General features: G+C 40.6%; 1 protein-coding gene across 1 annotated transcript in view; it reads right to left on the reverse strand.

Annotated features, from left to right (window-relative positions):
• The window catches only part of arnt2 (aryl hydrocarbon receptor nuclear translocator 2), a 172954-nt gene that overhangs the window by 44660 nt on the left and 112888 nt on the right, over positions 1–15406 (reverse strand). The window contains exons 12-13 of the mRNA XM_088004065.1: positions 10070–10217; positions 9362–9434 (exon numbers count right to left, since the gene is read on the reverse strand). Coding sequence (XP_087860191.1) covers positions 9362–9434; positions 10070–10217 — 221 coding nt within the window. The remainder of the gene's footprint in view (positions 1–9361; positions 9435–10069; positions 10218–15406) is intronic.

A 15406-nucleotide genomic window follows, 5' to 3' on the forward strand; every position in this document is an offset into this window, starting at 1 on the left:
GCTGAGTCAGCTAGCTTCAAAGCTAACGTTTCGTTACCGTCGACCTCTGTCGTCGAACTCGGATTTTTGAGACTTTCTGCCGTATTTCTGATTAGTCCATAGTAAATGCCCCTTTTTAAATATTATCTTTCGGACTTTTCGTTGAAAAATTATCAAATTAATCGGGCTTACAAAGATCTGGGTCGAGGAGCTCGCCTTTTAAGCTGCAGCCATGATGGTGTTCCTGGAAGTTCTCCGGCTTTTGGAGGCTTTAACATATTCAAAAACTCACCAAACTTCACCCAAAATTGTGAAAATGTTCAGATTCAAAATGTTCAGATGGCAAAATGTTCAGATTCCGGTGAAATTGCAAGTGGGCGTGGCCAAACTGCTCTACAGGGCCCCCTAACATGAGATAGGAGAAACCGTAGGTCGTAGATATCTGAAACTCGGTACCTAGGTAGAATCCCCCAAGGCAAGAAAAAAAGTCTCTTGGAAGTACCCCCTAAAATGCACAGTTAGGTGGCCATTTTGGGTCAAATTACAAGTTGGGAGTCAACTCAGCAAGAACCCTACTATCACATTTCAGCCGAGAAAAGTATTCTACTTTCATTATCACTTTGAGGAAAACTTTCAGTAATAAAACGAATTAAAGCTCCGCGGAGCCTCAAGCGGCCCTCGCAGCCAAGCGCCGCTCAGGCCTATAGCCACCGCGGATGTTCCAGCACTGCCTCCCGCCAGCCACCGCTCGCACGCCGTCATCCATGCGATCCACTTTTATGCTTTCGGCAGAGCTCCCTGGCGATGCACCCAAAATCTGGAGCAGATTGGGCCATGTGGCAAGTAGATACAGCTGTTTCATTAACATAGGGGGCGCAGTGGAGTCAAATTGCAATTAAACTCTATTGGGCTCCTTAGAGGTTCACAAGTGTCACTCATAAAAAGTCTGGTGCAAATCGGATGATGCGTCTGTGAATAAGAGACGATCGTATGCATATGGCGAGGGATAGCCATTTGGCCACGCCCCCACCGGTCAGTAGGCATTGACAGAGTTCATCTTCATGTCATTTTATGTCAGTCTGCAAAGGATGAAACCCATATGAATTAGAGTGTAAAAGTAAGAAACAGTAGAAAAAACAGGTGACTTCCTGTCGGAAGTGGGCGGGGCTAAGGTGATGTCATCAATTGACCACCTAACTGTGATGAGGGTTGGTCTATAATGAGACATAGAAAGTCTGATGCAGCTGTGACCTGGCATTTGGAAGTTATTTCACATTCATGTTTCATGGTGAATAGTCAAAGTTTGGGACTAAGCCACGCCCACATGCTTTGACATACAAAAATTCCTGTGATACCTTTGGACCTTTAATTTCTCAACTCTCTGCTGACTGAGATACAGCTGTTTGATTAACCTAGGGGGCGCAGTGGAGTCAAATTGCAATTAAACTCTATTGGGCTTCTTAGAGGTTCACAAGTGTCACTCATAAAAAGTCTGGTGCAAATTGGATGATGCTTTTGTTAATAAGAGACGATCGTATGCATATGGCGAGGGACAGCCATTTTTGCCACAACCACACGGGTCAGTAGGCATTGACAGAGTTCATCTTCATCTCATTTTATGTCAGTCTGCACAGGATGAAACCCATATGAATTAGAGTGTAAAAGTAAGACATACAGTAGAAAAAACAGGTGACTTCCTGTCAGAAGTGGGTGGGGCTAAGCCACGCCCACATGGTTTGACATACAAAAATTCCTGTGATAACTTTGGACCTTTAATGTCTCAACTCTCTGCTGACTGAGTTTGAAGTCTGTATCTCGAAAGCTGTAGGAGGAGATAGATCAGATGCGACGTCTATGAAAAACAGTAAATGGCGGATTTTCATCCAAAATGGCAGACTTCCTGTTGGGTTTGCACCATGGCTCTAAGAGACTTTTTTGTAGGTCCTGACATCATACACATGTGTACCAAGTTTCATAATTGTAGGTTAAAGCATGGCTTGGGGCTGATTATTTAAAAAATTCTAGGGGGCGCTGTAGAGAAATTAGGCCACGCCCATCAACGACTGTTATGGATTCCTGTTCGGGGATGAATAAGGATGCATCCTAGTGAGTTTGGTGCAGCTGGGCTGAACGATGTGGAATCTAGAGCCAAACGTATGGCGGCGGCGTTCCCTCTGCTTCGCCGCGCTGCCACGGCCACACACTCTACTGAAAACTCTTGGAGCTTTAAAGCAAGAGAGACCAACATGTTATCTGTCATCCAACACAGAATCATCTTCATTAGGTTGAGAGAGCCATAGATGGAGCTTTACAAGTCAAAAAAAGGCACTTCCTGTTCTGAGGGGGCGGGGCTTAGATGACGTCAGACTATGACGACATAGGATCATCAGGCATCCCACCAGGATCACTCATGTCAAGTTTGGTGCGGCTGGGCTCAAAATTGTGGAATCTGCAGCCAAACGTATGGACACGGCGTTACAGGTCACTTCTCCATGCCGCCACGCCCACCTGCTCCATCAAAACCAAACAGGGTTGGAATCCATGACACACCAACATGTTCTCTGTCTTTGGACACAGTTTCATGTTGATTAGGTCAAAGGGGTCAGATAGCGACCGTTCACAGTAAAACATGACACTTCCTGGTCTCAGGGGGCGTGGGCTAAGTGATGTCATCATTTGACCATTGGGTATTGTAGGGCAGTGGTCCCCAACCTTTTTATTACCACGGACCGGTCAAGACTTGGAAATTTTGCTGCGGACCGGTGGGGGGCGGGGGGGGGGTTTACCTGATAATCCTCTGTAACCGCGTGTGGGGTTTTCCCTGACTGGAAGCTAGAACGCAACCCGTGGAATGTGACAGGTAGCCAATCAGAAAGTGCGGTGACGTAACGTTTAAACATCCCTTCAAAATAAGATACAGATACGCCGCAAAAACAAATATAAAGAACATTTTATTTTAATGAAAATTTTAACTCCTGACAACGACACATTAATGAGAGCCTTGAGCTTGTTTGTCTCCAAGGAGACGGTCCCATCTGGGAATAATGGGGGACAACGACACCCGAAGTGTGTTGCTTATGTTCAGTCTATTTCGTTGTTTTGTTTTGGTTGTTGTCACTGCAGAAAACCCCGCTTCACATAGATATGATGTCGGAAATGGCAACAGGGTTTTCAGTGCTGTGGTGGCGATGTAAGGGTATTCTGCCATGACTTTAATCCAAAACACCGGCAGAGTTGCTGTCTCAAACATACTTTTAAGGCCGCCGTCATTTGCGATCTCCAGCAGCTGATCTTCTTCTTGCACAGACATGCTAGATTCAGCTGGTTTGTTGACAAATGGGTCGCGGATCCATTCCTTGCCAGTTCGTGGGTCTTTTGTGGTTGGGAAGTAGCGTTCGAACTCCTTTAAAAGCAAAGACAGGTGATCGTGCACCAGCTGGGAAAATGAAGGCTCAGGCTCATTCTCACCCAAAATCCCCGCTAATGTTGGAAACATGTCAAATATGCCTTTTTTCACGCGCCGTCCCCACAAATCCAATTTGGCTTTAAATGCAGCTACTTTATCTGCCAAATTGAAGACGGTTGCCATTTTTCCTTGAAGTGACAGATTGAGTTCATTGAGCAGGTTGAATATGTCGCACAGGTAAGCCAATTTTGCGACCCATTCTTGGTCACTGAAATGTGCTGCCAGCGGTGACTTCTTGTCCGAGAGAAATCTTTGCAGCGGTTCTCGTAATTCAAACACTCTCGCCAGCGATTTTCCTCGGGACAACCATCTTATTTCAGTGTACAAGAGAAGGCGTCTGTGCTCTGCGTCCATCCCCTCACAAAGTTGCTCAAACAGTTAAGGGCTTGTGCTTTGACGTGATTAATAACTTTAACAGCATCATTCAATACGCTGTTCAATTGTGGGGGCATTTTTCGGCTTGCCAGCATTTCCCTGTGAATGATACAATGTGTAGATTCACATTCAGGTGCAACTTCTTTTATCCGAGTAGTTAAACCAGACAGCCGTCCAGTCATAGCAGCAGCTCCATCTGTGCATATGCCGACACAAGAGGACCATTTCAGTTTTTCTGATATATAGCCATCCAGCGACTTGAACAGTTCTGTGGCGGTGGTGTTTGCTGGCAACGATAATGCACATAACATATCCTCATGCACATCCTCTTGATAAATATATCGCACATACACCAGTAGTATTGCCTTATTGTCAACATCTGTAGATTCGTCTACCTGGAGGGCGTAATGCGGTGATGTATTAATCCTCTCCAACAATTGTGTCTCAATGTCTTCGGCTATTTCTTCAATGCGCCGTGTCACAGTGCTAGCCGACAGAGGCACCTGCTCAATCTTTTTAACAGCATCCTCTCCAAGAACTTCACGGCAAATGTCTTTAGCAGAGGGCAAAATCAATTCTTCACCAATAGTAAATGGTTTTTTAGCCTTAGCAATACGGTTAGCCACCAAGTACGATGCTTTCAGTGCATTTGCATTTAGTGATGTGGTGGCCCTCAGTAATTTTTTCTGTCCATCATGTTCCTGTTTTTTTCTTTCAAAATACTCCAGAGGCTTCTCTTTTAATTCGGGATTTTTTGACTCTAAGTGGCGAAGCAGTTTTGATGGCTTCATTGCCTCATTAACAAGACAGTCACCACATATGACACAGAGCGGGCTTGGCATATGAGAATCACCTACCGGGACAAATCCATATCTCAAGTAGGACTCCTGGTATAGTCTGTTAAATGCTTTTTTTTTCTTGCAAGTGGGATCTTCTGTTTCTTCACTGGCCCTTTTCCCCATCGTAAAAAAACTTTCTAAAGATAACTGTTTCTTACTCATTTTGAGTGTTTATTACTCTGTGTTGGCGCACAAGAAAACTGAGAGAATCCGGTTAAAGGTTTTTCAAAATAAAAGCTCCTTCAGACTCCGATAATATATAAAGTGGATATATTTAATTATTTTTGCCACGGCCCGGTACCAATTGGTCCACGGACCGGTATCGGTCCGTGGACCGGCGGTTGGGGACCACTGTTGTAGGGGACCCAATGATGATCAATCACTGATAGTTTGGTGCCTCTGTGAGTTTTTTTGTAAAAGTTATAACCGTTTTGTGTTTCATGGCGACTAGGTGAACTTTGACCCCAGGTAACCCCCCTTCAGGAAGGTCGAAAACGCAAACCTTTGATAACTTTGGATCGGCCATGCCTTATGAACAATCTGACCGAATTTGAAGCCGATCGATCGAAATCCCTAGGACAAGTTCGAAAAAATGCGAACCCTGTGAACGGCCAAAATCGGGTCAAAATCGGAACTTCAATCCAAAATGGCCAACATTCTGTGATACTTGCACTATGACATTAATTGTAAAGTCAGAGTATCTTGGGGAGCTCTACAAGTGTACCAAATTTCAAGTCTCTACGAGAAAGTAAGTGAATAGGAAAGGGTCTTTTGAAAGTTGCTAGGTGGCGCCCTTGAGCCGTTTCTGTTGCGATTTTTCCGGGGACCTTAAAATACGTAAATTTTCACCGGACTCTATGCCCCCGCCAAGTTTGGTGAGTTTTTGAATATGATAAAGCCCCCAAAAAGCCATTTTATTTGGCACGGGAAAAATAATTAAAGCTCCGCGGAGCCTCAAGCGGCCCTCGCAGCCAAGCGCCGCTCAAGCCTATAGCCACCGCGGATGTTCCAGCACCGCCTCCCGCCGGCCACCGCCGACGCTCGCGCGCCGTCCTCCACGCGATTCGCTTCGATGCCTTCGGCAGCGTTCCCTTGCCATGCACCCAAAATCTGGAGCAGATTGGGCCATGTGGCAAGGAGATACAGCTGTTTGATTAACCTAGGGGGCGCAGTGGAGTCAAATTGCAATTAAACTGTATTGGGCTTCTTAGAGGTTCACAAGTCTCACTCATAAAAAGTCTGGTGTAAATCGGATGATGCGTTTGTGAATAAGAGACGATCGTATGTATATGGCGAGGGACAGCTATTTTGCCACGTCCCCACGGGTCAGTAGGCATTTACAGAGTTCATCATCATCTCATTTTATGTCAGTCTGCACAGGGTTGGAATCCATGACACACCAAGATGTTTTAGAGTGTAAAAGTACGACATACAGTAGAAAAAAGAGGTGACTTCCTGTCTGAAGTGGGCGGGGCTAAGGTGATGTCATCAATCGACCACCTAACTTTTATGAGGACTGGTCTATAATGAGACATAGAAAGTCTGATGCAGCTGTGACCTTGTATGTGCATGTTATGTCACTTTTATGATTAATGGTGAATAGTCAAAGTTTGGGACTAAGCCACGCCCACATGCTTTGACACACAAAAATTCCTGTGATAACTTCAGACCTTTAATGTTTCAACTCTCTGCTGACTGAGTTTGAAGTCTGTATCTCAAAAGCTGTAGGAGGAGATAGATCAGATGCGACGTCTATGAAAAAGAGGAAATGGCGGATTTTGATCCAAAATGGCCGACTTCCTGTTGGGTTTGCACCATGGCTCCAAGAGACTTTTTTGTAGGTCCTGACATTATACACATGTGTACCAAGTTTCATAATTCTAGGTTAAAGAATGGCTTGGGGCTGCTTATTTAAAAAATTCTAGGGGGCGCTGTAGAGAAATTAAGCCACGCCCATCAACGACTGTTATGGATTCCTGTTCGGGGACGAATAAGGATGCATCCTAGTGAGTTTGGTGCAGCTGGGCTGAACGATGTGGAATCTAGAGCCAAACGTATGGTGGTGGCGTTCCCTCTGCTTCGCCGCGCTGCCACGGCCACGCCCTCTACTGAAAACTCTTGGCGCTTTAAAGCAAGTGAGACCAACATGTTATCTGTCATGCAACACAGAATCATCTTGATTAGGTTGAGAGAGCCATAGATGGAGCTTTACAAGTCACAAAAAGGCACTTCCTGTTCTGAGGGGGCGGGGCTTATATGACGTCAGATTATGACGACATAGGATCGTCAGGCATCCCACCTGGATCACTCATGTCAAGTTTGGTGCAGCTGGGCTCAAAATTGTGGAATCTGCAGCCAAACGTATGGACACGGCGTTACAGGTCAGTTCGCCACGCCGCCACGCCCACCTGCTCCATCGAAACCAAACAGGGTTGGAATCCATGACACACCAACATGTTTTCTGTCTGTGGACACAGTTTCATGTTGATTAGGTCAAAGGGGTCAGATAGCGACCATTCAGAGTAAAACATGACACTTCCTGTTCTCAGGGGGCGTGGCCTAAATGATGTCATCATTTTACCATTGGGTATTGTAGGGGACCCGATGATGATCAATCACTGAAAGTTTGGTGCTGCTGTGAGTTTTTTTGTAAAAGTTATAACCGTTTTGTGTTTCATGGCGAATCCATGAACTTTGACCCCAGGTAACCCCCCTTCAGGAAGGTCGAAAACGCAAACCTTTGATAACTTTGGATCGGCCATGCCTTATGAACGATCAGACCGAGTTTGAAGCCGATCGATCGAAATCCCTAGGACAAGTTCGAAAAAATGCGAACCCTGTAAACGGCCAAAATCGGGTCAAAATCGGAACTTCAATCCAAAATGGCCGACATTCTGTGATACTTGCACTATGACATTAATTGTAAATTCTGAGTGTCTTGGGGAGCTCTACAAGTGTACCAAGTTTCAAGTCTCTACGATAAAGTAAGTGAATAGGAAAGGGTCTTTTGAAAGTTGCTAGGTGGCGCCCTTGAGCCGTTTCTTGTGCGATTTGTCAGAGGACCTTAAAATACGTAATTTTTCACCGGGCTCTATGCCCCCGCCAAGTTTGGTGAGTTTTTGAATATGATAAAGCCCCCAAAAAGGCCCCCAAAGAGGGTGGCAGAATAATAAGAAACAGTACAGTTTCAATAGGCTCTCGCAGCGCTTAGCTGCTCGGGCCTAATAATAAACAGCGCGATTACAATAGGCCTTCGCAGCGCTTAGCTGCTCGGGCCTAATGAAATAATGCCTCCAAAAGGATCCAACAACGAGATTAGACCGGATGAACAGTTTGTATCGCACACGCAAGTTAAAGAGTTACTGACCCAGCAGAAGGCAATGTACACGGAGTTGCTTCAACAAAAACAGGACCATTTCAAAGGCTTTGTTAAAGTTATTATGGACACTACAAACACCAGAGTGGACGAGCTGATACGAGAATTACACGACATTAAAACCAGCCAGCAATTTATACAGAAAGATGTGGATGTCTGCATGTGCAGCTGACCTCCCCTTTCCTTCACACTGCGCAAGTGCGCAGCAACAAATCCTAAGCGATGTGGTGAGGAACTATAACGTAACACGTAAACTTCCCCATTTACTCTCAGAGGAGAGTAAATGGGGAAGTTTACGTGTTCCGCCGAAGAAATACCTCGGGGATGAAGCATGTCAAAATACATCAACGCAAGGAATCTAATAAGACGTTTAAAAAACAAACACTTGACAGAGTTTGGCTACATCGAGGCTCACTGCAGTGGTCCGGAGCGATCAAATAGCAGGTAAAGCAGCGCACAACTACCAACACTCACCCAGAAGACCATAGTGCTCTGAAAGCTAAACAAAATAACCCAATACTTTAAGTCAACGAGCTGGCAGCGTAAGATGCTGGTTCTGCTCCTGCTAAGCGCTACTGGTCATGATATTTCACAAACAGAGCTTCACTTCTGCTCCACCCGCAGTGAACTCTCACACTGAACGTCTGCTTAAAGCAGGTAACTTAAACAAAAAAAAGATTTTACATATGTATTAAAACGTTTGCTATGTAAGATAGATAATCTCTGAAAAAATAATCGACGCCTCCTCCCTGTGTTTTGCAGAATTACTCCGCTCAGTCAGAAACAACCAATCAGAAATGCATTAATCAGCTAGCCATGCTCTCAGGAAGTTTTGATTTAGTAACTTGGGATTGTTTATTTTTGATGCAACCTGCATTTGACTTTGAATGAATATTTCTTTTTTGTCGACATTATTTTAGATAGGCAGTGTTATGAAAATTTAGACTCATGTATAATTTTAAATGTTGAGAACCTTACTGTTAAATATTGTTTTACTGATTGCAGGTTTTACGGATTGCAGATTTTTCAGTTGTCCTATTGACTGAACAGCTGCTGTATTGTGCCTGCATATATTAAGTCTAAATTAGGTGAATTTATTGCCAGATCATTTTTCCATTTTGTCTGATCATATAGCACCATTTATACCTAAAGTGAAAAATTAACAGTGAATACTGAAGGTACTGTCCCCATTTTTAGGACAAATGTATAACATTTACTATGTCACTTCTGAATTAGTTTAAAGCACCTATTCATGTAGATGTCTAGGAAATGGGCAACACTGCATTTATACTCAAGTTATGGAACAATTTTTAAAAAGGGGATTACCTGCGATAGATCATAAGCTGTGATTCCATCTCTCTGATGAACCTCTAACTCTGCCTGCTGCTGTTGCAGTTGCCTGAAAAAGCCACGAGACACAGTCAGCTTCTCATACAACATCCCAAATATCTGCGAGAGTTCATACCTGAAACAATGCTTATAAACCGTTGGTTTAATGTTGTATGTGTTGCTGTAATGTGTTACAGGTCATACCTCAATAAACTAACATGTAACTTCTTCATGCATGATTCAGATGAGAGACACCAAGACTGAATCTCTTCAGGAAATAAACTATTGCTCATCCCAGCTGCACGAGTAGAGAGCAGCTACCCATGGCTAATTTTCAAGGCACTTTATATAACAGAAGACTTTGTTAAAACCAGTGAAACATCTTTAAGAGCAGAGAGTGAACATTTTCACATAATACACAAATACATATTATTGTATCTGAAAAAATTATGTCATAGTCCGACCTGGAGAAGACTAAAATAGATACTATTTTAGTATCTATTTTAGTAGCAGCTTCACAAAATGAAACATTTGGCTCTGGGACAGAGGGTTTGGAAAGAGGGGCTTGCCCAACCTGCCACCAATCCTAATGAGAGATTTGATTTTTCTTCGATAAAGTTCTTGTTTAGTGATTTCAGAATTAAGAGATTCAGACTTTTAGTAGAGTTTAAATGAAAGTAATAAACAGAATGTAAAATAACTTACTTGACGTTGGTATTGGTGCAGATTATGTACTCTATCTCGTCAGAGTATGGGTTCTGGAAGGTGAAACTACTGGTTCGGATCAGCATCCACTCTCTGTTTTTCAATCGGAAACGATACATGACAGACAGCACCTGTCCCTTCAGTTTCACTACCTGCAGAGGAGCAAACACACTTAAGATTTGGTTAATTTACTGACTAAAGAAACATATCATTTGACACAGTCTTTGATCTCAGTCTTTTGATGACTCTTGCCATTTTCTACCATCACACACTAGGAATAAGAACATCTCACATTATTTTTTATTTTATTTATTTATTTATTTTCATTTTACTAATGGTAAAAATACACACTGATCTGACCATTATTTTTTTCTATTAACATATTAATAATTAGATAGCAAAAGGTGCTTAATGTAAGTTTTCTTTGCATAATTTGAACCCAGTGAACCTAAAACTGCCACTTGAGACGTTTTAGGTAGAACATATTTACAAAGAGGCAAATGTTAAATGCAATATTTTAAAGTTTTGGCTTAATAACTGCTCTGAATAGGTTCTTTCAGAAAAATGCCTTTTTTGAGTCCGCATACTCCAGTTAATTATTTGAATACTAAATTAATGGACAATTATTTCAGTAATAAATTCCTTACCTTTAATCTCAATTGTTTCAGCCCTACTATCATTGTACACATCCTTTACTATCCTCACATATTTTTCGGTCACCTCTGACTTCCTCATTCAGTTAACACACATCTTAATAAATTTTAATTACTCCCTAACATTGATTTATATTACTGTATCTGACACAAGAGTGCTGGGTAACACTTTATTTGACGGGGTGTGAATAAGACTGTCATAACACCGTCATAAACATGACATAACACCTGTCACAACTAATATAAATACATTACTAAATCAGAATACCAAAGTCTTTATTATTTATTATTAATTCTGGCATTACTGGAACCTCAAAAGATAAAGTCCCTCACAAAACACCATACCTTTTAATTTTCTTAAGGAAGTAGAGCTAATTAAATGTCCTAAACAATACCTGAAAGTGGTTCCAGTTTCACTCCATGGCCAACCTGTTGAAACTATGGCAAGTTTTAAATACCTTGGATCATTCCTGGACAGTCAGCTCAATTTTACTGAAAGCACTGGCTACATTTTTAAGAAACGTCAGTCTATCTTTTAAGAAGACCCAGTGATCTTGGGGTTACCTAACAAGTGCAACTCGTGCAAAACCTCTAGTTAGTTAGAGGTAACATTAGCTAACATTACCTCTAGTTAAGTAATGTTAACATTTTAACAATAAGTTAAAATGTTAAAACTTAAAAATTTAACTTAAGTTTTAAGTCATCTCAAGTTTTAACTGTTGAGGGCTTTAGCTTTTTTTTCATCTCCTCGGCTGGTTTGGTCACATGAGCTGCAGACTAACAGACAATCTTTTAAGAATACTTGGAAAAATAGAAGGTAAATAGTGGTGAAACCAATAACAACTCTGTCTAAACTGTTTAGAGCATCCATCCTTTTTTTTCCGTCAGTTTGAGCTCATGAAAGCGTTATTGTGTTCCTCTGGTAAATATAGAACATCTATTAGAAGTCATTCATTGACAGTGCAATAATTATTCTTAGCCAAATTAAATGATAACATTTACCTGTAGCATGCTAAGTGTTTACTTGATGCACAAATTGTTGATATTATGATTCTATTAATTAGTTTTATTTTATTGTTTTAGAGTCAAAGAAAAATTTCCACCTTGGAAGACTAAATAGTTTAATCATATTTTTTCCTATATATAAGACTCTACCAACAAAACAAAAATGTGGATTATTGCTTGTTTAACAATCCTGGTTATTCGTCTGTGAACCTAATTAATTTGTTTGTTATTGACTTTTGCTCAATTAAATTTCTTATGTATATTTTGTAAATGGTATTTTTATTGTTGATAATGTTGTTTTTCATGTCTTATTTCTTTTCTTCCTCTTATAAGTGATGGAGATATATATATGTTATTTATAATGTATAAAGGTGTTGTTTATGTCACCTCTACATCCTGAAGAAAAATATGGTATTTTAGAAGATACTTTATCTTTCACGTTGCCAGAAATGGCAAAATTAATAGTAAATAATAAAGATTTTGTGGTATTCTCGTTTAGTGACATAATTATATTAGTTGTGTTAGAGGCAGTAGCAGGCCCGAAAAGATGCGACTAAGAAGCAGATTTAGAAGTACACCGAAAGCTACGGAAATTGTTAAAAACTGTGAGCTGCACTTAAGTAAATAGAAAAGAGATGCTGAAATACATGATGAGAGTAAAACTCCTTCCTACAGATTAAGCTACATCACAGATTTCAAAAGAAAATTTAAACAGGAAAATGCTGATAATATAGGAAATAGCGCCCCCTTCACTTCCGGAGTGCAATGGTCCCATTTCCAAATAAGGTGAGAGACTGACAGTGGTCTGTCCCCGCCCCTTTCTGTTTGCTGCAGCGAGGTGTACTTGACTTGTGAGGCCAACCTAACACAAGTTATAACGGCCAGACCTCATGTTTAAAAAGAAGCCGAAGTTTGTCACCCAATACATATGAGGTATGTGTCTTAACTTCACATTTTCTTTGAGAAAATAACATTGACTATGTTCTCTTTCTTTGTAATGTTACCTATGAGCAATTCAAGCTAATTGTACCTGGCTGTAATTTAATGTTAGCTAAAGTTATTAAACTCCATTACTATAACGTTAGTTATAGAAGCAGATAAAGAAGCAGATAAAATATTCCCCAAAATGACTTAGGTAAGTCATTTTTGTGTTACTATTTTCTCCAGGTGAAGGGAGGTGGGCGGGAACAGGTAAGTGGGGAAGGGGGACCAGGAATCAAAGTCCACCAGCTGACTTAATAAATTACGTTTTAGATAACTAACTGTTGTCAAATGTAAAACAGGTGTTTAATCTATTTATTTATTAATAAACTTCTTGCAAACATCCATAAGCCAGAGTATCTGGATGGAAATAATTTTGAATGCTCATTAACTGAAAAGGTACACTCATGTGTCTAAAACTGTACATTAAGTGATGCAATTTGAATAACAATAGTGGCAGTCTGTCTGAACTTCTGCCAAACAAATATTTTGCTCAGCTCTAGTTCTTATGCTAATTGTATTAAGAAATAATTGTAATGCACTTTATAACAACCAGTCATGTTAACTAGACATTTGTCTGCCAGTCTACCATTCTGACAGTGTGCAACAAGGGACATTTTTGGAATGGTATTTAAATAAATGCTGAATTAAGATCACGTTGTTGTTTTTTTTGTTTATTTGTTTTTGTTCTTTTTTTACACCACAATGAACTGAGCCATCACCCACTATGAAAATGTCCAGGAGAGATTCACCAAGTTTGAATTCATGAAAAGACTTTCACCATGATTATCATTGACCACAACTATTGCAAGAACAGCTATAATTTCTGAGCATTTCTGAGCTGCTTTCAGGAAATGAAGACAAGAAGATCTCCCTGTTTTCAGAGCGTTACAGGAATGCTTTAACGAAGGAGACGGCAGACTGTTGAAAGAACCTATTTTCTTAAGTTAAAGAATAAACAATTCTGTTTTAGTTTTTCAATCAGTGTTTCAGAGTTACAGATGTTAAACCCTCTGTTTGAAGACTAAGTAATTGTTTTACTTTACTTGAGATAAGAGATAATATTAATGGCACTGTAATGACACTTAATGACAACTGTTGTTACTTATTTCACTTTACTTGAGGTAAAAGATATTAATGACACTGTAATAAAACTTAATGACATCTTCATAACTGGTCCTACTTGTTCCACTTGATGTAAAAGGAATTATTAATGACTGTTATTAAGTCATTTTGCAGTCTAATAAAGCTTAGTGAAATGTTTATTGTTGGTCCTACTTGGTTTGGTTTATTTCAGGTAGGGAAAATATTAATTACTGTTTTGTTACCGTTTTGTTAGTGTAATTATACTTAATGACAATATTATGACTACTATTATGACATATTTATGACAATGATTCTTGGTTAATGTCAAGTTGTCATAACAAAGACATTTTTGTCTAGATTAATGTCAAGTTGTCATAACAAAGACATTTTGAATAATGTCAACTTTGTATTAAAAGTGTCATAATTTACCAAATGACACTTTATGACAACGGTCAAAGTGTCATGAAGACTTCCTCATGTTCATGACAGGTGTTATGTTGCGTTTATAACGGTGTTATGACAGTCTTATTCACACCCCGTCAAAGTGTTACCGAGCGCGGCCTTAGAAATAAAACGAATTATATACATTATTATATGTTATAATAGTCACAGGTGGCCAAGGCAATTATGTGTAATTCTTTCACTTTATCAAAAGTAAGATACTTTTGATAAATGCCAAAATAAACAAATTTCACAAAACATGTCAAAAGTCACACAGAAAAATAAAGAGAGAATCCAAATCTCCAATTTTTGATTTGAAGGTAAAAAATCATGTTGTCACTTAAAGTGTAATATAGCAAAATAATTAGCACAGCAACAAGGCCCGTCTGAATTCAAAGGCTCCTCCTGACAAATGCATCCTTCTTTGCCCCAGATTTGAAAGATAGATTCAGGCAAAGCGGCAATAGTGGTGGAGAGCAGCAAATTATTTTGCTATATTACACTTTAAGTGACACAACAAGACTTTTACAATGCTTTTAGGTGAGAAAGTAGCTGTGTAAGTCTCAAATTTCTGCTTGGTTCATCAATACATCACTTAATTGCAATATTGTCCCGATATTTTTGGAGATTTCTGCTCCCGGTGCTCCCCGGACCGCTGAATTCAGACACGCGTTTTAGTGAATTCAGGGTCTGCATCTTTCGAAGGTCCTGGTCTATGTAGGACAGGTCCTTCAAAGGGCGTGAATATCGATGACCGGAAGACAGAAACTGTGAATTCGGACAGGTCTAGCCTTAGCTGTCGAGCCTCCACCTCAGTGAGAGTGACAAGATGGCGGGTTGAACAGGCGTGTTTTCTAGAGCTTGCAGTGCAAGTCTGAAATTTTACTTATCGTTAAGTTAACTCTCCACCAAAATTACAGAAATGGCTTCCCAGAAAATTAATAAGTTACTCAAGCCTAGAGTTGACTTGAAAAGAAAGAAGCAACTTCTAAAGACCATAGCTACGCCATGGACATCTCCACTCAAAATAAAAGGGAATGAGGCAAGTCTGCACCCTCAACGCCAAGCAAGACACCTGGAGAAAAGTGAGTCAGGTCAGTTGAAGAGGTAAGTGGGTGAAGGTAAGCTGGTAGGGTCCGGTAGTCTGTAGCGCTAAAAGATTCTGCATTGG

This window comes from Poecilia mexicana, unplaced genomic scaffold (assembly GCF_051168715.1).
Source record: "Poecilia mexicana isolate PSO_F unplaced genomic scaffold, ASM5116871v1 scaffold_3, whole genome shotgun sequence".
Taxonomy (NCBI): Eukaryota; Metazoa; Chordata; class Actinopteri; order Cyprinodontiformes; family Poeciliidae; genus Poecilia; species Poecilia mexicana.